Below are 26,871 nucleotides of genomic sequence, written 5' to 3'. Positions count from 1 at the left end.
CTTGGGGAAAAGAAGACTGAGAGGGGGTCTGATTAATGCTTATAAGTATCTTAAGGGAGATGGGAGGCAAATGGGTGAGGCCACGCTCTTCTTGGTGGTATGTAGCAATGGAACAAGGAGTAGTGTCCTAGAACTTGAATATGGGAAGTTCCATACTAACATGCAGAAGAACTTCTTTACAATAAGGATGACAGAACACTGGAAAAGATTTCCCAGAGAGGTTGTGGAGTCTTCCTCTATGAAGATATTCAAGACCTACCTGGATGTCAACTTGTGTGACCTATTACAGAGTACGTGCTTCAGTGAGAGGGGTTGGACTCGATGATCACTGTGATTCTGTGAAGATACAGTGCTAGGACTTAGATGTTCCTGTGTGAAATGCCATTTTGCTTCTGCCCCATACATTTTCATCAGAGGCTTTTATGAACATCCAGTTGAAATATGAAATTGGATATGTAATATATCCAGCTATAGAAAAGGGTGCCTTTCAAATCTATGTGCTCACTGGAGAGCTCATCTTTCATACATAGTTGTATTGGAGGGATGGTATTTAAGTGACAGCCTGGAATAATGGCAGGAAAGCATATGATTGCATTTATACATGTAACTTTAGAAATTCAGTCTTTTATATATATTTGCTGAATAAATGTCACCTTGCCAGAACTTGCACAATCAAGTGATGTATTCACTTGCGCAATCAAGAGAAATTCAAGCATGCAAGAGGAGAAAGGTAAAACTACTTTTGTAATGATAAAGCTGAAGGCCTTTATTTCTGTGCAATTAAAATTTCACCTCAGAATTGCATGGTGAGTTGTTTGCGCAGCATTTTCTTTCGTTTGTCTTATCAGGTGTCTTATCTTCAGAAGGATACATGGAAGATGCGTGACATATGTTCTGGGTTACAGGTTGCCTGAACCTTTGGTTTTCCTTTTTCTGGGACCATAGTTAAGGCCTTATGCAATGCTTTTTGTTGTAGCCATCAGGCTTCCTTCTTTTTTTCTTATTTCTCCCCAAGGGCTGAGGATCCTACCAGTCAAATATTTTGGGTAGTCAGCTGTTTTTTGATTTGTCTTGTGTTGCTTAGCCTCTGAAAACTTTGATTTTTATAGCCATGAAGGAAGTAAGCCCAGCTATTCTTCATGTTTTTAATCTTTAGGGAAGTGCCTAGTAGAGAAAATGGGCAGGTACAGCCTACATTTGTGGTCCCTGTTTGTGCATGAAGAGTGCATGGCAGTCCTGACTGTGTTTACATTAAGGTGGTCAGAACATCACATGGTTTAGTAAACATGTGGAACGGCACACAGCAGTAGAGAACATGTTGGCACTTTGGAAGGTTTAGCCCTTTTCAGCTGCGCTTTCTGTCAGTTACTGTCATAGTGAGTTTCTATATATTTTTTTTTGTGCATGTGAAACAAGGTAAAAAAAATATCTATTAATCCACCTCCCATGCATAGTTTTTCATGTGCTATCAGTGCTTATGGTGCCACTCGGGGAGATAAGGCTCGTCACCACATAAATAGCTGCTTGGAATGAGCTGTGTCTCTTCCTTTGCTCTTAGTCACTGGTTCATGAGATCAGCTCAAGTGTTTGCTTAATCTCTTACCTACATAGTTTTGTTACACACGGTGCATGTAGCAGTGCCTATGGGTACCTTTGCCTTGCATTTCCCACTGGATCATTGTGCTCATTCACCTATACCTTGCTTGAATGAATCAGCCAGGAGGTGAAGATCCAAAAATGAGAAACTGAAAAATACTCAAGGCATTGTGCTTGGGCTGTGGATAGCAAACTATTGTTTTTCATAAAGCTAAATGGTAATACGTTTGTAATACTCTATAGAATTGCCACTGGGGTTTCACAAAGCAAATGCTTAGCTAAAGTAGAACTAGAGCCTTGAAAAGAAAAGCATTAAACTCCTGTGAAGTAAGTTTTATCAATATGCAATTTTCTGCCTGATAGATTGAGCTGAATTGAGTGTTGCCTAGCTTTCATTTTGTTTTTATTTATTTATTTTCCTAACAAGGCACTAGTTCAGAACATTGATGGTAACTATTTAAAGGCATCTGCCATCACAGGAGTGGTGAGCTGAGTTTGAAAACATTGTTTTTCTTTTCCAATTATACTCCCTCTCCTCATGGTACTTCCCAATATCAGTACATACTCAGTGTAGAGCGGTGAAATCCTTGCCTCTTTCCCTTTTACACAATAGACATGCAATAGACGTTGATGGTCCAGACAGTAAATTCCATGATTTTCTATCCACTAAATGAGTCTGTTAATAAAAAGCCAGTTATTGACTCTCCTGGAGCAGACCCAGAGAAGTTTATGGCAGGTCGGCAACTGGAGTCTGCCTCTTGTGTGCCTGCCTTTGCCAGGGCCAGGCTGAGCTCAGAGCCAGCTCTGTGGGTGCTCTGAGAAGCAGCCAGTGACCTCCTGCTCTTTGCAGGGACGCGGGGACTCAGTGACAGATAGATCCTGTAAAAGCACCAGCAGGCTGATCGGGGAGTGGTCAGACACTGCAGCCAAAGGGGATTTGAACATGGGGACTGCTCTTGATATAGTGAGTCAGAGGCCAACCTCAAAATATTGGAAATTAAAAAATAAACAGAATCGAAACAAAAGAACACACAATCTTACCACAGTACCGGTTTGCTTCTTAAGATGAAGTCTGTCATTTTTAACATGAGAGGCTTATAGTGATCTAATCCACTGTTGTTTGATAAGTCTGATTTTGACTTTTTGAAAGATTGGGATTTATTTTGTAACAAGAAAACCACCAAATCGCTGTTAATTGGTCTATTGTTTTGGAAGCAGGCTGTTTATTTTAGTTTATTGTAGGAGTGAAATGTGCAGTTAGGTCAGCAGAGACTAGCTAAGCCTTGTAAAGCTGCTTACGTTGTATTAGAGAACCTGTAAAGTAATGGGAGGCTCATTATTTCTTCTTCAAAGTTATTTCAGGAACGTCACTGTGAAGTGCAGAAGATCCCACTTTAGAAGAAGCCCAAATACTAAAAATAAAGAAACTATTGCTGCAAACAGCAACAAAATCTGTCAATAGGAAGATAGTGCCGTAGCTTGTTGTTAAAGAAAAATATGAGTACAGAACAAAATGCCCCATTTCCAGAGAATCAAAGCGCAGTGTTCCAGCAGTGCTATTAAAAGAATACTTTTTCTTCTTGACTGTCTGCGTGAAGACAGAGTTTTGCTCCATTGAGGTAATCCTTCTGTCACCCTTGCTTGCTAATATCAATATGCATGCAGTCTGTTTGGATTAAGTGTTAGAGTTGATAAACAAACCATATGAATGTGTTTGTGCTTAAAATGACAGCACTGGCTGGCAGTGTGGCTTCCTGGCTAAAAGTACCAGCCAGCTGATGTTATATAGCACTTGGTGGCAGGGTAACACGTGAGGATGTGGCTGCTGTGGTCTGGTGAAAGCATTGGGCCTGTGCCAAGCTCCCCTACAGTCAGTGGATCAGGAGCATAACAGGGAAATCCACAGTTCTTTGCACTGATGTGGAGTTTGGAGTAATGAATGAATAAGTTGTTTCTTTGGGTCTTCTTTGAAAGACTCGTGCTCTGTTGGACATGTTTGTAGGAAATCTGGAATTGGAAGAAAAAGACTGCTTATAAATGGAGAAGGAGCTGGAGTTAAGGCTGCAGGATGTAGTATGAATGTCTGCCTTTGAAAGGAACGTGGGGTGAGGCACTAACCTTACTGCTATCTGAGGTTTTGAAGATGACTAGTGTTTATGATGCCTCCCCAAAGGTTTCCTACTAATAAATAAACCTTATAAAAATCTGGTTTGTAAAAGGTACCTGACAGGAATGCTGGCTTCTGAAAACTTCAGGCATGTACAGTCCCCAGTCCCTTCCCCCTGTGAAGTCTAAGACAGTGCTGCTCAATAAAATCTTTTTGGACTTTGATGTGTTGCTAATTAGCTTATTGCTAAGGAAAGCCTAATCACAGACATACGTGTATGCGTATGTAAATATATGACGGCTGCCTGGTTAGTTCAGTAACTGATTTTACCTTCCAAGAAAAGAATGAGCTATCTTAATATGAGGTGTACTGTTCCCAAAGGTGTTCAAGAAAAGTGTAGGTGTTGTACTAAGGTACATGGTTTAGTGGGGAAACGTGGTGGTAGGTGGATGGTTGGACTGGATGATCTTGGAGGTCTTCTCTAGCCTTGGCGATTCTACGATTCTATGACTTTCAAAAAACAAAAACAAAAACAAAAAACAACCAAAAACACAAGGAAAAAGAAAGTGCAAAACTGAAACCTGAGTCTTGATCATTATGTAGAAAATTTCTTGGAATAACAGCTCTGTAAAACCCTAAAACCATTTCAATTTTCCTGCATCTGCACAAATGAGCATTCAAATACTGTGGCCCATCACCACATTTGAAAGAGTGCTCTTGTCAGAGTGTCCAATCCACACAGGCTGGAAGCAGTTTTCATTTCATTTTCTGTAGCCAAGATGAGCGGTGAGTATTTGTGTGGTCTCTCACCAGTGATCTCTTTCAGGAAATATTCTAGTCCAGGTAGAAGTACATTCTTACGAGCCTAAAGATAGAAGGGAGAAAACTAAGGGAGCGAAAGCTAAGGTAATGCAGTTAGTTTACAATTAGCAAAACGACAATATTCCCAAATTGCTTCATTATATGGCCATGCTTTGAGTCAGTACAGAGGCAATGCTGAGTTGACAGTGCAAGGGAATACGGTACTGTATGTACAGGAAGTATCATCCTGTTAGTGAGGTGAGTAACCTGGATTGAGCTCCTGCACGCTCCTAAGAGGAGGGATGCCAGCTTGAGTGCATTGCTCAATTCTGTTTGAGTTGTTCTGTTGTGCCTACCCTACCTAGGGGCCCAGATCTGTATGTCCTTGAGCAAATGATTTTGTTGCAAGTCTGTAGTGGCAATTCTTAAGGTTTGCACTATTCTGCCATCAGGGTCAATTTGTTCATTCAGGGATGTGTTTATCTATGGGCTGAAACCCAAACAGAAGAGCATAGTTTTTTGAAACCTGTGCGTACAGTATCTGTTGGCCACTTTTGGACATCCTGTGTAAATTTTTGGTTTTGCTCTCATAACAGCGAACAGCGTACCAGAAATAACACTGTTAACCTCTGAAATGTTTTGTCTGAACTAATGAGTGACTGGCTGATCTTTTGTGGGTCTTACTATTTATTTATTTTCCAGTTTTCTTTAGAAGCACTCTAGGAGGTAAAAGCCAACAATCTGCAGTTGTGAGTCAGAGAGGCTAATTGTGTCTTGCACAAAAAATCCACAAGCTTTTTCAGCTCAAATTATTTCTTTTCTGCTTTCATTGAGTTCATTGCTGGTGAAAGGTTCTGGGTAAACTGTCCTAAGGACTGAATTTTTCTGACCACAGCTATATAAAAGTAGCATGCTACAGTGACCTTTCTCCATTCTGCTTGACTGCTGAAAGCAAATTGTTAGGCTGTTCCTCGCTAAGCAAGGCTTAATGCAACCAACTCATCCCATACAGATTATCAAGTAGTCTTCAGGTAGTTAATGACCTTTGGTCACAGTGGACGTGGGCCAGATCTGAACTAACAAACTGTGGAGGTAAAAAGGTCTATATCCCATTACAAAACCACTATCCGGTCTTACTCATTAACATTTTAGTGGCAAAAGTTCAAATGAGTTATTTCATTAATAGTCATGAAACTAATTACATTGAAGTGCATCTGTCAGTAGTAAAGGCAACTGACTTCTGTGCTTCTGAATAAATTCAGTCTGCATTAGGAAATGTTATTCTGCCTCTAAATGAGAGAAATGCATTGCAAATCATGAAGAGGTATTAAAAGGGAGAATGCAGATGTGTCCTAAATGTGATATGCTTGATGCTGCAGTTCCCTAATGCAATCAATTAATGAAATGAATAATTAGAAGTGTGTTTGAGTAGGGGAAGAAGGTCTTGGGTAATATTTTGTACCTTATTTCTTACCTCAGACACTGAAATGTCAGCAAGATAAAAAAGGTTGTGGGGCAGTAGGGTTGTCATTGACCTGGATAAAATCAAACTCCACTCAGCATCAAGATTAGTTTGGTTATATAGAAATGAGACATGCATATACAGAGCAGATCTGAGTAGACCCAAAAAGGTATTTATTCAAGTGATTTCCATGGGCTTATGCCACCTAATTATGTCTGAGGATGAAGTTAGATTTCTTTGCTTAAGAGCACAGGAAACTTATGATGGAGCAACTCATGTTTTCCAAGCACTAATCCCACAGCCCAGCGCTGCAATGACTCCTGTTTGCTGAGTGTGAGAATGTGTCCCCCACATCACTTCCATACCCAGTTTAACATAACAATTCAGGACACTGTTCCCAGTGTCACTCAACACCAGGACTGCTGTTTGACTTTGCTGTTGTCATGCGATGCAAGGTCTCTCTACTTTCCCATGTCTTCCTGAAATTGCATGCACCCCAACGATGCCATTGGAGGCATGCACTTAGAGGTATCTGCTGCCTTTGAGAATTGAAAGCAATGCCATCTGCATTGTGTGGTCAATTCTGGAAGTGAATAAGTGTTCAGTGTGGCTGGTGAGATGGCCTGTTTCTCCATGTGTGTATGCAGGTCGCTGGGGAAGGGCCTCAAAAGCAAAAGCAAAGATGTGAATGGGAACAGCTCTGCTTTTGCACAATGGTCTCCTGTCACTAAATTGCACCATTTTTCTCGTGTTTCTGCAGACTGAAAAAAGAACATTAAAGAGTGTGAGCAGTACCAAAGTTACGTGGGTATTTAAGGCAGATGAGCCAGTGTATAAACTAATTATGGCATGAAATCAGTTGCATTTATCAACTATTGGCTAGGAAAAGTACTCCATATAAGTGTACAATATGTGCATGTGAGTGTATAGAAGAGAAACTGCTAGTTATGACTGTAAATCTATCTGTATTTAAATTTCTTCCTGTGTTTTATAATGCAGTGGCATTTTGCTCAGGTATTGTTAGGGAAAAAATGAGATTTCCCTCTATTATTTTCGTGTTGTTACCAGGTTCTAGCAAACACATCTGTGTTCCAGACATGTTACAGGAGACAATGTCTCCAAAGTTTAAGAAGACAAGACAGAGGTTGAAAGTATTATGTATTTGTTTTGTATCTCTGCAATTAAACTGTGATTCTTCAAGAGACCTACAATGAAGTTGATGATGTGGTAAATGGGTATGTAATGTATCCAGTGAGCTGTTTTTGGAAAGTAAGATGAAGCTTGGTGCCTTTTGCTCCTACTAAGCTCTTCTTCTTCAGACATGCTCTGGACTGTGGATGTCCAACCTTTTGGCTTGCTTGGACTGCGCTGAGTGAAGAGGAATTGTCTTGAGCTGCATATAAAATACATAATATAGTTAATTTATATAAGCGCATATATATATATATTCTTTAATTAAAACATTAAAAAAGAGAGCAACAAAACTGTAAAACAAGTGGGATATTTGGCCCTGTTTTTGTGAAACTAACATATCAGGCTGGTTTGATGGAAGTGACTGCAATTCTTGGTGAGCTCTCAGGATGTTTGTCATGGATTTTTGATGAAATTTTAGTCTTCCCATGCTTCCTCCTTGAAAACAGCTTACAAATGTATGTACTGCCAAAAGGGATAGCATGTTGAAGGTGAATTCTAAACAAACTGGGCTATCGTTGTATTAGGTATTAGAAGAATTAATACATTTCCTTAACCAGGGACTTCCCTGAGCCAGTAGTCCTTGAAGGGAAAATTAATCAGGATACTTGGGGACATTGCCAAATTGGCAAGAAAACCCAAAGTCCAAATAATAGTATGAAAATTACTAACAGCCATCATGGGGAGAACAGATTGGAAAATTACTAACTTTGCAACTTTCGTATTAAGCGTTATGTGGATAGTTTCATGCAGTGCTTGATCTGTGGAAAACCACTTTGTGCCCAGTGGTGTGTAATCCTGAAATCCTGAAATAAGTAAGCAGTGTCTCTCCTATGTGTGCAATGATGGCGCACTGGGCAACATGTTTGCTTTTCAGACAGCAACGTGAATAAGTGTGATTATGAAGTGAGGGGTATTTTTCTCTGGTAAGACAAGTCTTATATACAAGTCTGGTAAACAGACATGGTCAGATATTTGAGTTGAGTCTCTGATTGCAACTCAGTGCCTTCCATTTGAAAATTGGCAGATCATGTATTTATGTCAACTGAAATTGAAGTCTCAGCTATTCAAAAAAATTGGTTATTTTTTCAACAATCTTGACACATTTTCTCAGATTCCTTCATCGCAGTGGAAAGCACGACTGTGTGCTCTTTGCTATTCAGAGCACTGTGTTTAGCCAATGCATCTCAACATATAAACTTATTTGCCATAACTTGAGTCAGCCCTGCGCTGCGTCCTCCCCATGCCCTAGTTTCAGCCCAGATGGGGTTAATAGCACACTGAGGTTTGATTGGTGCTGAGCAATGGGGTGCGTGCCTGTGGTCAGGCCAGGCCACTTGGTGGGTCAAAGCTGCTGCTGTGATGGTAGGGCAGGGGCAGCTGCAGCTGCAGGACCAGGACGGGCTGGGCCAGGTGTATGCTGGCCATGGCTTGGACCTGCCTGCTTTGAGTCTTGTTGCAAGAGAAACCTATGCTAGAGTAACTGTAACAAAGGAGTTGCCCAGTGCAGATCACAGCACCAGCAATCTGACATCAGCACAAACATGGTGTGAAATGAACTGTAAGAACTCTGGCTGTAGTGGACAGGCAGAGAATGAACAGAAAGAGACAGCAATTTTTTTTTCCTTTGGTAGAGAGCGCCTTGCTCTTGCTTTACTTGCAATGTTTCTTAGCAGCCTGGGATCCTCTCAACTCTCTTGAGCTGTAGCAAGACCAGGGGCGCACCTGTATGTGGGCAGTGGGAGCTGCGCAGCTTGATTTCCAGAGGGGAAGAAGGCCAGGTTGCTGTGATAACTCCTTTCCCTCCCTACAAATGGCTGACATAAGTGTCCATAGTTTGTAGAGGACTTAAATTAACTCCTTTGGTTGACCAAAACACTAACGTGGTCAGATGCATAGTTCCCTCTTCAGATACCTTTGTTTAATTGGCCGAAGCAGAAAGGGGACACGTGGGGTTTTTAGATGAGAGATAGTTTTTTCAAATGTTTCTTTTTCGCTTGGTAAGCAGTATAAAACCAACACACCCACTCAGGGAGGGGCAGCTTTGCCAATCAAGTCAGCAAAGAACAGTGTTGAACAGATCATAATTATCGCAGGGAACCTCGGGGAAGGGAACAGACCCATTTTCCTGATGGCTGCCTATGAAGGGATCACAAAGAAGGAAAGATCACTCCATGTTTATCTTCTGTCCCCTTAGAAATGTTGTTTAAGGACAGGTATTGGGAGAGGGACTGGAGGGAATAAGAAATAAAGTAAGATTGTTAAAGCTGTCAAGTTTGGCTGTCAGAGTTATGGTAGCAAATGCTGAAAACAACATTCACCAGCTAACATGCAGCTTTCCCAAAGTACTCTGAACTAGAAGGAAATTTTCCACTAATGCTCTGGAGCTGTGGACCAGACCTAAGCACATCTCTGGGAGTTGCTGGCATTTCACCATGTGCTTTGGCTGTGCTTGGCCTCCTTGTTGCATTATTTCCCACTGGTCTGATGCAGATTAGAAGACAGATAATAAAGACAGTTTATTATTTGATAGGCAGTAGAACTGCTTTGCCTGCAGCATTTGAGTTTGGCTTGGAGTTGCTGAGCTGAATGTCCCAGCTGTGGAAATGGATGCTTATGCCCTAAGCAAAGGTTGTTCCCTACTTCCCCACCCAATAAGATGCAGCAGCCTATGCTAGTTTTATTTTGTCTTGATATGGCCAGAGATAGAGAGCTATGTGGAAAAGTACAGATTGTATTTTACCTTCCTGTGAATTTATGGCTGGAAGCTGACAATGGCTTGGCAGCCCATTGGCTTCTCTTGCACAGGCTGGGCAGTGTACATTTCTCCACATCACCTCAGCTCTGACCTGAGCTGACCTGACCTGGAGAGACAATGTTGCTGTTCATTCCTCCTTGCTTATCTTGGTGGCCTGTGGAGGGGGCCATGTGCTATCAGGGCAGCTCCAGGTGGTCTCTTGGTGGGTGAGACCAGCAAAGACTTGTCAGCCTAAGCTAGTGTGAACTTGGAAGTACCAATACTTCCCAGATAGGTGCCAATGTCTATAATGCAGTCACTGCGCTCCCTTTCTCACTCCTCTCCACACATATGCTGTGAACCAAACCCTGAACTTTTAACCCTGTTCTTGTTCCATTACAGTGCAAAACCAGGGCCTCTGATGCAAACCAAGTGAATGCGTCCCTGCTCTTGTTACAAATGTCATATTTACTTGCAATGGGCTAGTAAATGCTTCACTATTTCATTACCAGAAACACACTGTTGTCAGCCAAACCAATGCAGTGATGCAGCAAAGCGTTTCAGCAAAATAAATGAAATGATGAGGAAGCGAAGCATAAGCACAGCTCGGGCAGGTTTCTCCCCAAAAAGGTGTTTCAACACTGTGCTCCGTGTTTCCATCCAAAGTGGAGCCCTTTGAATTGTGTGAGAACAAAGCCGTGCAGGACACTGCAGGGAGGCTGCTCTCAGGCAAACACCAGTGCTTTGGCCCCACAAAGAGATGTGAACTGAAGGGAGTGGAGGCACAGTCTCTATAAAGAATACGCTGCTTTTGTGAGTCAATCCCGGAGGAATGAAGTTTTAATTTTATCTGCATTTGGCTGAGCTGCCAGCCTTTATCCATGCGGCCCTTGGCCTGTGCCAGTGGTAGGCTTGCTACCTGGCCCAGGACTGCAGTTGTAGAGGTCTCAGGGCTCGACCCTTGTTCCATGGGCCTGCTGGTAGCCTATGAGTGGCCCTATTCTCTTTCTGCCTGATAACTGCAGCCCTCCTTGGAATGTGGCTGGTGGAAAGGTGCCTGTACAGCTCTGTTGGTACATTATGGTAAGGCTTATGAGTCTTGGTCAGAATTTCACTGCATCTGGTGTGCATCTGGTCCCATCGCTACCTACAGCTGCTGGACAGGGGACTGAGTCAAGGAGGGTGCTGGTCTCTTCTCTCAGGTGACAAGTTAATCATAGAATCATTGGAGTGGAAAGGAAGGGACTCTTGAAAGGCCTAGTCCCACTCCCATACAATGAATAGGAACAACTACAGCTCCATCAGGTGCTCAAAGTCCCTCCAGCCTGACCTTGGGTGTCTCCAGGGATGGAGCATCCACCACCTCTCTGGCAATCTGTGACAGTGCCTGACAGCCTGTATTGTCAAAAAAAAACTTCTCCTTATCTCCTTATATCCAAGCTAAATCTCCTCTTTTTTAGTTTGAAGCCATTTCCCCTTGTCCTATCACAACAGACCCTGCTGAAGAGTGTGTCCTCTTGGAGTGCCCCTTTATATGCTGAGAGGATAGGATGTGAAGTAACAGCCTCAAGTAATGCCAGGGGAAGTCTAGATTGGGCATTAGGAAAAACTTCTTTGCAGAGAGATAACCTCTGAGAGAGGGGAACAAACATTGAGATGGGCCGCCCAGGCCAGCGGTGGAGTCTTCATCCCTGGAGATATTTAAGGGTTATGCGGACTAAGGGAATATGACTTAGTGGTGGGACTTTGTAGGTGAGGTTAATAGGTGGTCTTGGTACTGGAAGTCTTTTCCAGCCTAGATGATTCTGTGATTCCATTATCATAATCAACAAATTCTAGCCCTTTATCCTGCAGGGTCTGCGTTGGCATCACTTGCTTAGCAGTGAAGGAACTGCTGGAAAGTGAAGGAGAATCATTTGCAAAGTGAAGCTGCTGGGTTTGTGTGCTTTGGGCCTGTGACAAGAGAGGTGAAACTCTGCTGCTACCCCATATACCATGGAGTCTTTCCTCTCCTGGTCTGTGCTCCCAGGCCACTTTCAGCATAGTCATCCTGCAGATGCTATTTGACTGGCAGGCTTGTCCAGATTCTGGAGCAGCATCATTCAATAAGGAACTGCAAGGTCATGCAGCCGCTCAGCCGGCCCTTAATCTTTCTCACAAGCTTGCCAATCCCTACATTTGATGCTGGCAAATGCTTCTGCACTTAGAAAGCAGAATCTTGTGGAACTTTGGTGTGAAGATGGCTGGGAATTGTCTTCCAGCTTACATGCACTCCAGGCTATGTGTTTGCTCTCTGCCAGGGAACTTACATACACCTCCTCACCTTCCCTTTTGCGTGAGAGCAAGAGCAACCTGCCAGGCTGTTTGAACAGACACCTAGCAGAGAAGTGCTGAGAGCCTATATCGAGAGATCTTTTTATTTATTTATTTTTTATTTAAAGCATCTGTGGTTAGCACACAGTGAGCATCAAGATAGTCTTTCAGAGCTTGTGAGCTGAGTTGTGCTAGCTTTGTCCCAGCCTGTGTGCTAGAGACCCTCTCACTGCTTTTTTTGGTAGTTTACCGTTGAATATGAATACAGAAATCCTCAATCTTTTAAAACACTTGCTCCCTCCCCCCCTCCCTCCCAAACTAACCAAGGTTTAAAAGTAGCATTGTGCCTAAGCAGAGACAGCAAGACCTTTTTCCATCCTTAGAAACTGAAATGGCTTGCCAAGGCAGCCATGTTTGTTTTTTGTTTTTTTTTTTTAAGGCAAGGAGAAGTGTTTCCTCTTCACTTGTTAATTACAAAAGAAAATCAGTCAAGGAGAGCCTCTTAAAAAAGTCTGGCATTGAAGGAAAGAAAGAAAGAGAAGAAAAGGCCCTACCTTTACTCTGTAGCTGGCTGACCTGACTCACAGCCACAACCTGAAATTGATTTCCTTCAGATTTTTGTTTCCACATCTTTCCTATTTTTTTTTTTCTTTTTCCTCTCAGTCCAGCCCTGGCAGCTTCTGAAGGGATGACAAAGCCCTGTATTGTGCCCCCCAGGAGAAGACAGCTTAAAAACTAGGTGTCAGGCATTGACTTATCACAGGTAGTGCTCATGAAGCAACTCATGTTGCCCTCTCTGGCAAGTGGCTGCGGTGACTTTCATTTCTGCTTTACCTCAACCCCCTCAGAGGCAAGTGTTTCCTTAGCCTAGTTTCTGTCTTTGCCATATATTTCTCTGGGAAGAAGCAGAGATCAATTTCAAGTGTTTGCTGCATGGTCTGTCCTTGCAGAATACTTGAAGAGCTGAACAGTTTCATGCTGGGCTTCACTGTGCTTGGGGAAAGATTTGCAGGTTTGCTCTCAAATTGTGCCTAGCGAGGAACCATTTGATAAATTTTTCTGGGGAAAAAACATAATAGCTTCGCTGGGCACTGCAGCATTCTGGTCTTCTTGGATTTGAGGAGCTGGGGATATAGGGAGTTTCCCAGGAGAGTTCACGTTGTCCGGCATAGCAGGATAAATCATGCCAGCATCTCTTGGGCTGTATTCTGGCACCTTTCAGTTATATTAGCTGCAGGATGATTAAGATTCCTACTGGGACATTTTCTTTTTAGCTACAGGGCATATAAAATGATTTAAAATACCTCTGTACACCATGGTGGGTAAGAGAAGCTTGAGATCATTTCCTTCATTGCTTATTGAATGATCGCAGACACTAGATTCAAATAGGCCTATCATTGCTGCCTCTTTTTATTATTAATTGGACGGGGTCCTGGGCAACCTGATCTGAATGTGTACGTTTGGTGGCCCTGCTAGGCAGAGGGGTTGGAACTACATGATCCTTGAGGTCCCTTCCAACCCGGGTGATTCTGTGATTCTGTGATTCTGTGATTCTGTGATTAATTACAGTAGAAATTCCTTGGTCCCCAGGAGCTCCCAAGCTCTCACATTGCCTCTTGTCATCTTCAGAGTTTAGAAGAGTTGACAGAACCAATTCATCTTCTTGAGACTTCTCAGAGGTGTGTGAGCCGAGTCCACAATGTGAGCTCCAACTTTAGCCTAATCATTTGAATATCCTTCTACTAAAAAAATAAAAATTAAAAAAATTTAAAAAAAGTTTATAGTCTCCCTTTGAGTGCAAACTGATTAGTGCTTTGACTGAATTCTAGCACACTGACTTATTTGGCTCATGAAACCATTTTCTCTAATTAATATTTAATGGGATCATTTAGCATGTTCGTGTAGTATTATTAACGGTGTTATTTGGTTATTATGCATACACTCGACACTATTTAATGGGAGTGAGTGGGAAGAAGTGGGATTCATTCTTCCTGCCATCCAAGCAAAGGGAGGCACTGAGGAGATGCTCTGGAGTGTTGTGTGTGTACTTGCACAGTCTTTAAATGCACATCAGAAGAAAGGAATATCTGCAGACTTAAGCATACAGGCTGGTACGGCTGTGACTGAAGTTGCGTTATGCCCGTCGCCTGGCTTGTGGCCCTGTAACTCCCTTGTTTTATGTAGGGCAAAAGCTCCCGGGGTGGGGCGGGATGGGTGGAGTGCAGGTTGCAGCCTGGATCTGATACTCTTTAGAAATGTGGTTGAGAAGCTCAGCCACGAGAACATGGCCTTCATTGCAAGGCCTTTCCCTTCCATGCCTCCTTCTAAATGCTCCATCACTCAGATTGCTCAGACCCCTCTGCACACCCAGTCACTAGCTGGAAACAGCTTCTGATGTCCAGGTGTAGCTGCAGTACCATGGCAGCAGCCAATTACTTTTTGCTTTTGAGCATGGAAGGGGTGAGATGCAGGGACACATGTATGTTTGTAAGTTATTGTGGATCTGGGAGGCAGGAAAGAAAAATAAAATGAAAAAACACTGAGATGGGGAGGGAAGAGAATTGCTAGCATGGATTCTTAAAGAAGGAGTAAATTCTTTCCACTTGGTGTTTTGAGCTTGAGACAGTAGTGAGAGCTTGGTCTGAACAGGGTAATTGTGAAACTCCCTGATCTGCATTTATACTGCTCTTAGTCTTAATAATCTCAAAGGAGGCTACAGCTGAGGGGAAAAAGAGAAAGGGAAGTAGTAAATGTAGGCAAACTGCCATTTGCTCTAGGGTATCAGGAAAGCGGAAAAACTTGTTGAATGCACATTGTCACACATTTTTCTCTGGATGCTTGTGTTAGCTCCACAGCAAACATGCAGTTGCGTTGATCATTACCAGCCTCAAAGAGATAGCATTTGCCTTTCCCAGGGAGAGAAGCTTGTAAAAGCACGCTATTGTTAATGTGTGTGCAGAGCACTTGCACAGAAACTGGAGCTCCCGGTTTGTGCAGGCCGGAAGGCACTGGGATGGCGCTGCTTTGGGCAAAGGACGGTTGTTGTGTTGCCCCCCCAGATCCTGCACACAGCTGCCAAGGGAGCATCAGAGCATCCTTGCACGAGGCACTAATGAAAATGGGTTTGTGTATAGTTACTGCAGCTGCTCATAGCTTGACAGGAGCAGTGGGCAAGTGCAGGAGACACGGTTTACTGGTGTCTTGTAAAAGTCATCTGGAAGAAAGTGGTAAGGATAGGTAATGAGAATAAACGGATACATCGCACCTTCTGTGTGATATAAAAATTTATTGAGGAGTACGCTGGCTCTTTCCTAAACCAGACTTTTTTTCACTTCTGTATAAGCCCTAAGCTAGTAAGCCTGCCCTGGAGAGAAATCCAACAGTTACAGAGAAATCGGTGGTGGAAATTCAGTTAAGAGAGGTGATAGCAAAAGGAATATCTATGGAAATGTAAAACGGATTCTGGTTATGCGACCTTTGGGAAAAAAGCGAAGGTTGGATCACTTATTTCCCTACTTTTGTGGGAGACTGCTTTCTATTTTAAAACATCTGAAGTGGTATCACTGACATGCCAGCAGACTTTCTTCTTTGTTTACAGTAATTTGTTCCTTAGTCACCGAGGTCATTACATTCTGAAGATGGTATTTGAATTGTTTAAAAGCATTTTTATTTCCTTCCGTTGGAGCTGTGTGCCAGTCACTGCTCCCTCCTGGTCATGCTGGTTTTCGTTTGTGCAGTGTCATGTGTGCAGCCACTTCCACCCTGGTCCAGATTCCTTTCCTTTTGGCACTTCCTATGTTCCAGCAGGTCCTCTGCAACCAGGATTTGGCAGAAAACAGGATTTGAACCTCTCCATGTGTACACAACACTTAAACGTTATGCTTGCTAATCCTATAGTAACCTGGGCTCTTTGTACTGCGATGGAAAGTGAAATACTGCTAAGCAGTTTAGGATCCCATCTAATTAGGTGAGGTGGCAACTAAGGGCAGGGAACAGCCGTGCTCTCATGGTTGGAAGGGAAAGAAAGACCCCAGCTTTTCAGCCAGGCCAAGCTGGCATGTCCCATCACCTCTAATAAGAGAGATGTGGGCGCCTGCTTCAGGCACAAAGGTTTAGGCAGGGGTGAAAAGCCCAAATGAGCTGTCACCAACTTATTGCTGACAGGATACTAGATAAGCCACACTAATACTGTGTACTTTGTACTGCCTTGTGCCACTCCTGCCAGTTTATGCCTATTGCTACAGGGAGGTTCAGGACTGCAAACAGGATGTTTGCCAAAAATGCCTGAAACACAGCCTGGCTGTGGGAGTAATTGGGGAAGGGGTGGTGGGGATCACAGACATTTACTATGTTCCTGCCCAGTCTTCATTTCCACTGCAGGTTTTAGGAGTGGCATCCGGCCTGTTACTTTCTGAGCTGGCTACTGAGAAGTGTGACCATAAGGAGAAAATTACTTCCACTGGTTTACCATTGGCAGTATTTCTCAGGCTGTTTTCTTCTCAAATATATTTAGCTGGATTCAGGCTAGCTTGCTTCTTCCTTTATCTTTGTAATGTTCTGTTTTAAAGGCACTGATTCAGGTAAAACAGTTCTGGATTTAAGGAGGAGACTGTAAGTCATGGTGATGAAATGAGAATTGCAACAGATAGAAAGTACTAAAAAATAAATTAACGTATTAATCTGAGGATGGAAGCCTCTGCTTCAATCATAACATTCTTACATACGAAGTGAAGAAGCTTAGTTCCTCAAAATGTTGCTTGGTAATTATTACTTAGCTGACTAACATGTTCCCTGCTGGGGGACGTATTGGACAACAGGCAGAGCATCATGTTATAAGGAGGCAGTAACATGGAAATCTGCCTTGTGGTGGCTCTGAACTTCTTCATGCTGCTGGAAAACGTTTTTCCAAACTGCTACCCAGTTGGTAAAAGAGGGAGTGGCTGTTTGGAAGGGCTCTTTGTTTTAGAGATACGGTTGAAAAGATGCAAGATTGCACTTTTTTTTTTTGCTTTTTTTTTTTTTTGTGGATTCTGTTGGTTTCCTTTAGCTAAGAATTGAGTTCAGGTTTGCTGCAGCTTTTCCATTGGCTTCCTTTGTTACTTGATCACACAGCAGTAGACAAAGGCCAGATATCCTGAGATTTTATTAGATACTTCAAGCAATCTTTGCCATCATGCAAAGCGTACTGCAGGACTGGTGAACTGGTAGTTGTTCTCCAGGTGGCCTGATTTTTCTTCACTGATGCATGATGGAAATGATTCCTTTATTTCCTTTTCAGCTCAAATATCTTTTTTGTGAGCTCTGTTGTCCCCCTCCTCCTTCAAAGAGCCATGAGCTTTTACAGGCTTTGAAAGTAAGTCGTTTTACTCTGCAGCTCTACTACAGAGATCTCACTGGCACCAATATTTCTTTTTAATCAGACCTGAGCCACAAAATGGCATTGCTGGCCTGCTCAGGTCCATCTGTCTGGGTCTCAGCCTTTAGATGAGGAGTAGAACTGTAGTGAGGTCATTCTAATTTGTTATGCTTTTCAGGCATCCCTTCAGCTTGATTTCCTCAAGGAGAATTTAATTTTTGCCAGCACTGAAAGAGTTACAAAGTGATCCTATCCATGAGGTGGTCCCCAAGCCTGACATATAAAGGCTTATTTGTACATGGCTTGTGGCTGCCCTGTTTCTAAGGCTACGCTCTGCTCCAGAGGAGAATCCTGTGTCTCTTTTGACTGTGAACGTGCTCAGAAGTGTTTTGTTTGTTTGTGTTTTGCAATCCAGTAGCAGTTGAGGCAACATCATTTTGAGGTAGTATTGCAGAAGGCTGAAAGGAAGCAACATCTGCTGGAACGTCTTTTAAGTGAGACTGAAAAACTTGCTAGCAATCACTGCATTTTTCATGTTTTAGGGTTTTTTTATTTTGTTTAGTGTGTTTTTTTTTCCCACTTTTAACAACTGCTTTTTTAAATTATTATTTTTATTCTCGATGTTTTGGGGGATTCAAAAGTCACTGTTTCCAAGGGTACTTAGAAGCTGCACTTGCACTGAAAGAGATAGCTGACCTGCATATGCTGCATATGCTGCATATGCAGGGATATACGTAGTGTTAGCAAAATCTGGCTAATCTGTTATTTCCAGTGTTGCATCATGTCCTTTCAAATAAAGAAATGTCTGTCCCCAGAGCACTGACTAAAGCAGCACTTGTCTATATAAATAACATTCAGAAATTGCTGCGAGGGGTCTTGCTGGATCTGTAGGTCTTACGTTGATGTAATACTTAAATATAAATTCATTAGATTTCGTAATCATTGATTGTTTTGATCAGATGAAGCAGATGAAAGGAGTGGGGCAATAGGAGATCTAGTTATTTTCAAGCTGTGTCTGTATAACATAACTTCACTTGTATCATCATTAATTGCTTTCAGGTGACAGCTGGAGCAGCTTTAACCAGGAGAGATGTAGGTCAGTAGTCCCCAAGTTCACTTGCTGTTGAGCTTGTTTATTAGCTCCAGGTTTTTTATTGTTGAGGCCAGAGGTTTAAATTTGCATTGATGAAATTAAGAGTGAAAGTACTGTAACTTTTCATCAGAGCTTCAGTGCTCTGACCTACATCGGCTTCTCTGCTCTCTGTCATCTCTCTAGCAGCTGCCTAAAGGCCTACCAAAGCCTGGTGGGTCCAGGGAGACACTGCTTTCATCACCTCTTATAACCATAACAATTCTTAGCATTACGTAGGTGCGTATCAAAGGGATATAATGAGTTTAGCCAAGCTTCCCATTGGAGAGGAAGCTTCTCTGACTACATCAGCAGCCATGAAGACTCAAGACTCTTAACAGGGCCAAGGATGGTCATTATTTTGCCAGTACATTCCTATCGGTCAACTTGTAGTTATAATGCTGTAAATATTGGGCCATTATAGTAATTATTTATGGTCAGCATCAGCAGTGAGGTCAGATGCTTGCCTGTCCTTAAGGAAGAATGGAGATGCTGGAGATATGTACATGGACTCTAGCAGAGGCTGAATGCTGTCACCTGGGATATCAATAGAATGTGAGGACATCCAGCCTGCCAGGCTGAGATTTCCATTGCTGTGCTAGGCAAAGACACCCAGAAGACTGCCATCACTGCAAGCACACTGCCATCACTGTTCACAGCACAACTTAGAAGTGGAGGAAGTCTGGGACAGAGCCCAGGATAAAGCTGATTTGTCTTCAGGGATAATAAACTTCTGGCAACTGGTTTCAATGCCCACAGTTCTGGGGATTTTGTTTTCTGCATTGCTTTCCACTTGAAGAATAATTTTTCTCTCATGACATTGCAGATATTTATGATTGTAGCTTACATGCTTTAAGGGTTTGTAGTTTCTTTCATTAAGCTTATAAGATTATAAAGACCAAGGGATTTCATATTCTTCACAGTTGAATTTGACTACTCTATCTAAAACATTTGTCCATGAATTTTAACTTCATTTTAGCACCTTTACACCTCCCTAACATTTCCTCTACAAAAGGAAAGCAAATTATAAGGTTTCCCATTGTTGTTTTCTTCCCTAGCTGCATTCACTTTAGTTTGTGTCTGATAAGGAGGATGTGGCCCCTCACTCCCTGACCTTACCTCCTCAGGAGCAGTGCCCACACAGGCTGGTGATGGGGAATGAATCTGTAGGCAGGCACCCAGCTGGATCACAGATGCTTGTGATTTTTGCGGTAAGCCACAAAAAAAGTTCAGTTCCCTTTAAACCAGGCTGCTTTTCCATGGATTTGAGCCTGTGGATTGAGGATGCAGCTTCTGGATATTGATAATGCCATAAATGTGTTGATGGATATAAGATCCCAGTGAAAAGGCAGCTGTGGGGATAGTGGACCCTGCCTGGAACTTGTTCTCTGACTCCTCTTCTCTTGCCCCTGGCAGAGGGGTGCATGGGGAGTTGCCCTGGCTGCTGGGATGGACAGCCTTCACATACCCCGCAGTGCCCCTCACAAGGGAGTTGAAGGTCTGAGCACTGCTTGAGAGGCAAGATTTGGAAATCAGATGATCATTCTGAGATGTATCCCTGTTTACACTCCAGTAGCCTGTGACGTCAAAGAGCGTCATTGGTGAGTCACCTATCCGCATGTCTGACTCGTCCTGGCTGCTCTAAATATAAATGTCAAAAGATGGTTAGGCTGTAGGAGTAAATTGGTCTGTGTTGCCATGTGCATTTCAGGCTGGTCTTCGTCTTCTGCATTTCACTTTTTCTCCATTATAAGGGCTGATTTGGTCAATGGGAAACAAAGGCAGCAGCTCCAGCTCTCAGACCATGTTTCCATGCACACATCTGATACATCACATCTTTTTGTGCTGGCTCTGTCAGGGCTGAATCTGAGAAGAGGGAGAAAATGGGTTGCTTTGACAGTGTTTCTGAAGTAGACACCCTGAGAGACTGAAGCATTTTCACACTTTTTTTTTTTTTTTTTGTACATGCAGAATGTACAATACTTAAACAAGCCTCCAAGAGAAAGTTCCTTTGCTAAAGCTGCTAGCCACTGCTAGTGGACCGCAGTCATGGAGATGCTTGTGTGATTTATGCTGCTCTAGCAGAAATGCTGTGTCACAGCCTAAACCAGTGATTGAGCACCTGGTGGGAAGGCAGGACCAACCCAGGGGAGCTCAGGTGCATGCAAGGTGCCTGTGGGACCAGAAGAGGTAGAGCCAGGATCTGCTCCTTCCCAGACATCATTTAAGCGCTTGCTGCATTTGGGCTTGTCCTTATTTGCTACAGCTGAAGACTTTGCTACCCCAGTATTAGCACTGTACTTTCCATCACGTTATGGTGTTACAGTTGTTTTAGGCTCTCAAGGTTGAAGTTTCAATAATAAACACAACTGGTTTCTCTGTTGAAAGCTGGGAGAAGCAGGTAAGGAAGGTGTCATGTCTTTCATCTTACTAAGCATTTGGGTTTTTTTGTATGTGTATGTTTCTTTTTAGTGAAATGTGTGTTTTTTGTAAAGTAAACAAAATGTTGATGAAGAATGCCACAAGAAAAACATCAGGACCCTGAAATTGCCTCTGCTTTGGCTACTGGGATTTTTTTTTATTTGTTGCCTTTAACTGCTTATGCAGAAGTGGTAATGAATTTAAGAATGAGCTCTGTGTGTGGAAAGTAAGTAGATCTTTATAAAAAGCATGTCTAAAAACCTATGGAAGGTAAATCGAAGTAGATAGCCCTGCTTCACTTTACTGTACCCCTGCTGAGTGCTGTAATAGGGCTAATTCTGTGTTACCTTATAGAGAGTAATTCAAAGATCAACGAAGGTTGTCCTTTCTGTATTTCTGTGAGAATTTCCTTAAACATTAAAGAAAATTCTTTGAAAGTATTAAATTTTATATATCTATATCAGTTTCCTCATTAGTATCAGAAAGCTCTATAACAGTGAATAAGAATAAGAAATCAGAATAAGAAAGTGACAACAGTACATCTGGGCTGCAAACACCTTGTTGGAGGCACTGCAGTGTTTAGAGTAATCTCACTTCCACTTCACATTACAGATGCCAGAATGGCTCGTGCTGCTGTATGTGAGACTCATCACGAGGCCTTGGGCTGTTATTTTTACATGTTATGTCATTTCTTCTCTTTTCAGTGTTCTTAAATCACTTTTTTCTGCCTCTTTCTTCTCAATTTTGCTTCTTTTCCTTCTCTTCTTTCCTGTTGCCTCTAACAGGCAGCAAATCTAATGAAGGGCGTAAGCCTCTGGACAGTGTATAAATATGCAAACCTTCTATAAAAAATAAAATCTCTGATTTACACAATGCAGAGGGTCAGTCAAAAACTGTAGGCTGTGTTCCAGCTGAAGGTAGTACCTGCCCCTGCTTTAGAATTTTTATGAGACAGTGACTGAAGTGCTTTGTGCAGCGTTGGCAGCCTGAGTCTATTAGCATGCATTTAGGTGAGGGGTGCCACCTGCGTTTTCAGCCTTTCCGTTTTCATAGGAATGTCCAGATGGAGCAGGGCATCTTACAGCTCGTCTAGAAAATTCCTCTGCTTCCCTTCTGGGGGAACAAGCTGGCAACTTTCTACAGCAAGACATGAAGTTGTATTCAGTATAGAAAGTACTTAGTCCCTGAAGTCTGAAAATGTAGGAAGGTGGGAGACAACTGTGAGAAACAGACATGTCAGAAAAATGTGGAGGATTTGGCAGCCTTGTCTTTATGTCTGCTGTGTTACCCTGAAGAACAGTGTTGACTACAAACACATGAACATGCTAGCATTGAATTTAATGGATGTGAGTCTGCCAGAGTTTCTTGGGGTTTGGATTTTTTCTAAGCTTCAAGGTTGTTGTTATTGTTCTGCTTTACTTAGTGTCTCTACAGATAGCAGTAATGAAAAGTTGCAGTGCTGTTGAATGAACCCAATATTCTGTCTTTAAAAAGCCTCATTTGGTATGAGCTCTCTTTGACTGAAAGCGCATCAGATATAATTGACTGCTGTGAGATTGCTGTTGCTTTGTATCTCCAGTCTAGGAACCAGTCTGTAGTTATGAACCTCTCATGAATGTTTATAACAAAATTATTGCTAGGAGGCTGGGTAATATCAATCTAATTCTTTTTAACAGATTAATAAGAGTACATACTTCTGCAATTCCTTCATAACTGTATCACTTGGACTAACCAGTCCTTTATCCACTATTATGCTGCAGAGTGTGGAAAATTCTAAGACCTTTGGCTGACAGAAGTAGGAGTTATCAAAAGTCATTAGGAGTCATCAAAAATAAAAATAAAATGCATTCGAAGTCAAACTAATCCTCATTCAGTATTGTTCTTCTCTCTGTAGGAAATAAGTGTTGCCTCACTCCTTGTCTGAAACAGCTTCCAGCTGCTCTCTGCATCACATAATGCAAGCAGTCACACCTCATGTGTAGTACTGCCAGCACCAAGCTGTGTGCAGTGGGAATGCTGTTTGCAGTCACTGCAGACAATGCTGAACTCATTAAGAAGCTAGTAAAGTGACCTAAAATTAATCTGTTCTAATTAGTGTAATCTGGCTGTTGACCTCATTCAGCTGACTGAACTCACAAGAAATAATGTCAGTAATAAGGACTAAAATGAAATATCACTTAGTGTGAATTATTATGGTGTATCTTGCGAGGAAGGAAGAAGTCCAGTACAGTTATGAAGACCACAGTGTTCCTCTTTTCTGTGTCAGAAGGGACGTGAGATCTTGTTGCTTGCCATCACCTTTCCTGGGATATTGATAAAATAGTTGGCTTTCTTGAAAGTTTGTGTGTGTCTTTCCTTTAGGGATTCAGAAAGAGCCAGCACCTCCTGATGCAAAGCCATATTCCACTGATATTATTGTATATAATTATAGCTTTTGTAGAAAAGAATCTGCTCCTAAATATAGCCACCCAGTCAGGCCACCATTAGAGCTGTATGTTAATGGTGTTTTACTCTGCGTAATATAGTGATGTGTGGGAAAAAATCCCAGACTGAGTTCATTTCTGACATCCAGTGGTTGATTTGCAATGAATTGTAGTACCAGAGTTCAAATGCTTGCTGATTATTGCTGAGTCGGGCTACTGTCAGGCATTTTAAAAAATAGGGCTTGCAGTTAAACCAGTATCACTGAAGTTCCTCACTGCAGAGCCCTGCGTGACCTTTCAGCACATTCACTGGAGTTCCCACAATGGCAATTGTAAGCAAGGCATGACATAGCATCATTGCAGCTTAATGGGGCTATTGACTTCTTGCATCTGGCCCTGGTGGGAGAACCATCCTGCCTGGAAATGTTCAAGATCTTTAAGCATTTCGTAGTAAGAAACAGTGGGAAACAAAATTGCTAAGTACCAGGAAATAGGATATGAAAATAACAAACAAGTCACAAAGCCTCATGAAGCACTCACCTCGTGCTGGTAGAAGGTAGAGGTCTGCATGAGCTCTCTAGTGTCTGTTCTGATCTTCACAGAAGATCTGTCTTTGTAAACCGAGAAAGACAGCTAAATGTGGTTGTCCTTTTGGGCAGAACTACCCCAGGATCAATTTTGCTTGAAGTAATACCTGGACCTATGTGCCGTTGTGTAGATTCGTACAGGAACAGAAATCTCCACTAGGCTGTGGCAATGTCTTCTGCAGAGTTTCCTTTCAAGGAAACATATAAGTACTTGGTACTTATGTCCAGCTGTGACTCTGCTATCTATCTGATACTAATTCAGTTCTTAACAGGTGTTTTTTTTGTTTGTTTTTGTTTTGCAGGAAGAAATCTTTTCTATTTTCAGCACTGTACGCTGCCTTCATATTTGGTGGTCGGCACCTTATGAATAAACGAGCAAAATTTGAACTGAGGAAACCACTAGTGCTCTGGTCCCTGAGCCTTGCTGTCTTCAGGTAGGCATTCCTTCTCATCAACTGCTGTCAACAGTAGTCTCTGAAAAGGGTTTTGGTTTTGTGAAGTTTAACGGCAGTGCTAGTATGGCAACAAACTTGCCCAGAAGTGGCCTTTCTTTAGTGCTGCTCCCCAAGGTTATGTCCTGATCCAGTCCTCACAATTTAAATGGTCCCCTTTGACTTGCCAGATCATACAGCATTCAGAGAGGGGAGAAATCAGCACTATTCTTGGAGAGCAAAGGTGAAAAAGAAAGGGAGGACGGGAGAAAAAGCATGAGTCATTGAATCATTTGCAATAAATTTACCATGCAAACTACAAATGGAAATAAATGAATTAAGACGCCAGTCTTGTTCTGATTTGCTAGTTGGCATTACATTTATATGGCTGCATATATGGAATATTTAATTGAGGTTCTGACCTCTATTACAGTGAGATAAACCTGGGCCACTGTGACTGAGATCGGAATTTGGTTTCTGGTTATTCCATCAGAAGTGAAGAGCTTACAAATACAGCAAATGGGTGGCTCCACAGCAAAAAGGCTCTGTTTTAGTGATGGACTGCTCTAGATGTGTGTTTCTTGTATATCACTGAGTATGGGGAAATCAGGTTCGCATTCTTGATAATTTACTCTACATAGTATAGAAAAATTTGTAAACAAATATCTAACACTGATACCAGTGTCTTTTTCTAGTATCAGTATAATAATTACTGATTTGAATAGTTCACAAGTACAGAAAGCATGTTTGTGTACTGAGCAGCCATGAGGGTTGAATTATTTTTCACAAGATGGGAGTATTTTAGGCTGAGAGTTTCTAAAGATTAAATCAAAGCAGAAATAGAGAAGTCTGATTATTTTGCCTTCTTATGTTTATTTCCTTTCTTCTCAGAATCCACACTGGCATTTCCTAAAACTCTGGCGAGGAAAAATAAATTACATTTTTCACTTATTTCATTCAGCTGGAATGTGCTACCTGTAGAACTTCAAACTACGTTTGCTTGATTTTAATCATTTAAAGATTCCTAAAATAATAATAATAATAAGATAAAAAGCTTTGAGCGTTCTGGGGTAACTTTGAGAGCAATTTCTAACACTGAAAATTTACCTTTTTTGTTTTATGGCATTTGGTGCTGTGCTTCCGTCTGTGTGTCTAACATTTTGTTGTTACTGTACACAATTGTCATCTCTTGGTGAGGTTCAGCAACTGCTGAATTGCTTTTTAGGTGACACGTCATTTGTGAATCAGTTTGTAAAGTGATCTTTAGCCAGTTGGATCCCTAAGTATATATTCCAATTATACTTTGTTATTGAGCATAGCCAGTAGAAAGAAGCTGACGTATGCAGAGAGGTTGTAGTTTATTTCCTGACCTGCAGGCAGGACACACAACTTCATAACTGTGCTTCAAAGAGGGTCACTGGCATGATTTTTAAAATCACGTTGTTTTGGGGTTGACTCTGTGGCTGACATGCACAGTATGGGGCTTGTAAGCAATTTCACTGATTAGTTAGTTCTCAAAAACAAAGCAATGCGGTAATCAACAAATAGCAGTGTGCGCCATGGTGTGAAAGTGCTGTGTAGGTGGACTGAGAACATTCAGACTTTGAAATCAACATGTTCATTACTTGATAGCTGGAGTTTTCCATCGTAACCATATGAAATAGCTAATGCACAGTCTGTAGTAGCTGATGGGGAAGTCTGCGTGAAATCTAAAATGTGGCTTTCACCTTTGTGAAACGTCATGTTGCCAGAATGAACACTCCAGAGTCACTCCCAACTTTATTGACTCTGTAGCCAGCTGTACTAGACTTTGCCATAAACTTTACAAGGAACTTGAGTTTTACTTTCCAAGAGACGTTTTTTCTGGCTCCTTTCATGACGAGGTGTTTCATTTGCACATGCTTGATCTGAAAGATATTTCTGCTTCCTCTGAAGGTGAACTTGGATAGATTTAGATGCTGTTGTTTTACTTATTACAGATCCAGGAAAATACTCTTCAATTTTAAAAAGTCTTCCTCGTTAGCTTTATGGGCTGTTGAAATACTATGATTTTTACAATACCTTTAGGAAATGCTAAGTAATGTACTTCTGTTGTGAGCAGTTATAGTGAGGAAGAAAAGCCTGCCTAGAGAGCCCTCAGTATTTTCCTCAGCCTCAAGGTCAGAGCAAGGCTTTTTTCCAGAGTCCTTGTTTATCTCTCTGCTAGCACTCCTACCATTTTTACCTACTTCAAATATCCTCAGAAATAGTAACACTTAGCAGAGGCTGGAAAAATTGTGTTCTGGACTTAAACAAACAAACAAACAAACAAAAAAAA

At 42.0% G+C, this 26,871-nt stretch overlaps 1 protein-coding gene across 2 annotated transcripts in view; it reads left to right on the top strand.

Moving 5' to 3' along the window:
- The window catches only part of ELOVL6 (ELOVL fatty acid elongase 6), a 66,030-nt gene that overhangs the window by 18,814 nt on the left and 20,345 nt on the right, over positions 1-26,871 (top strand). The window contains exons 1-2 of one of the 2 annotated variants that reach the window (XM_052681870.1): positions 21,071-21,093; positions 24,426-24,557. In XM_052681870.1, the coding sequence (XP_052537830.1) occupies positions 24,487-24,557 (71 nt within the window). In that variant the 5' untranslated portion in view covers positions 21,071-21,093; positions 24,426-24,486. Of the gene's footprint in view, positions 1-21,070; positions 21,094-24,425; positions 24,558-26,871 lie in introns of those variants that run through there. The other variant, XM_052681869.1, reaches the window with a different exon arrangement.

This window comes from Tympanuchus pallidicinctus, unplaced genomic scaffold (genome assembly GCF_026119805.1).
Source record: "Tympanuchus pallidicinctus isolate F22 unplaced genomic scaffold, pur_lepc_1.0 scaffold2, whole genome shotgun sequence".
NCBI lineage: Eukaryota > Metazoa > Chordata > Aves > Galliformes > Phasianidae > Tympanuchus > Tympanuchus pallidicinctus.
The sequence above is the reverse complement of the archived record's forward strand: the minus strand, read 5'-3'. Positions and strand labels throughout refer to the sequence as shown.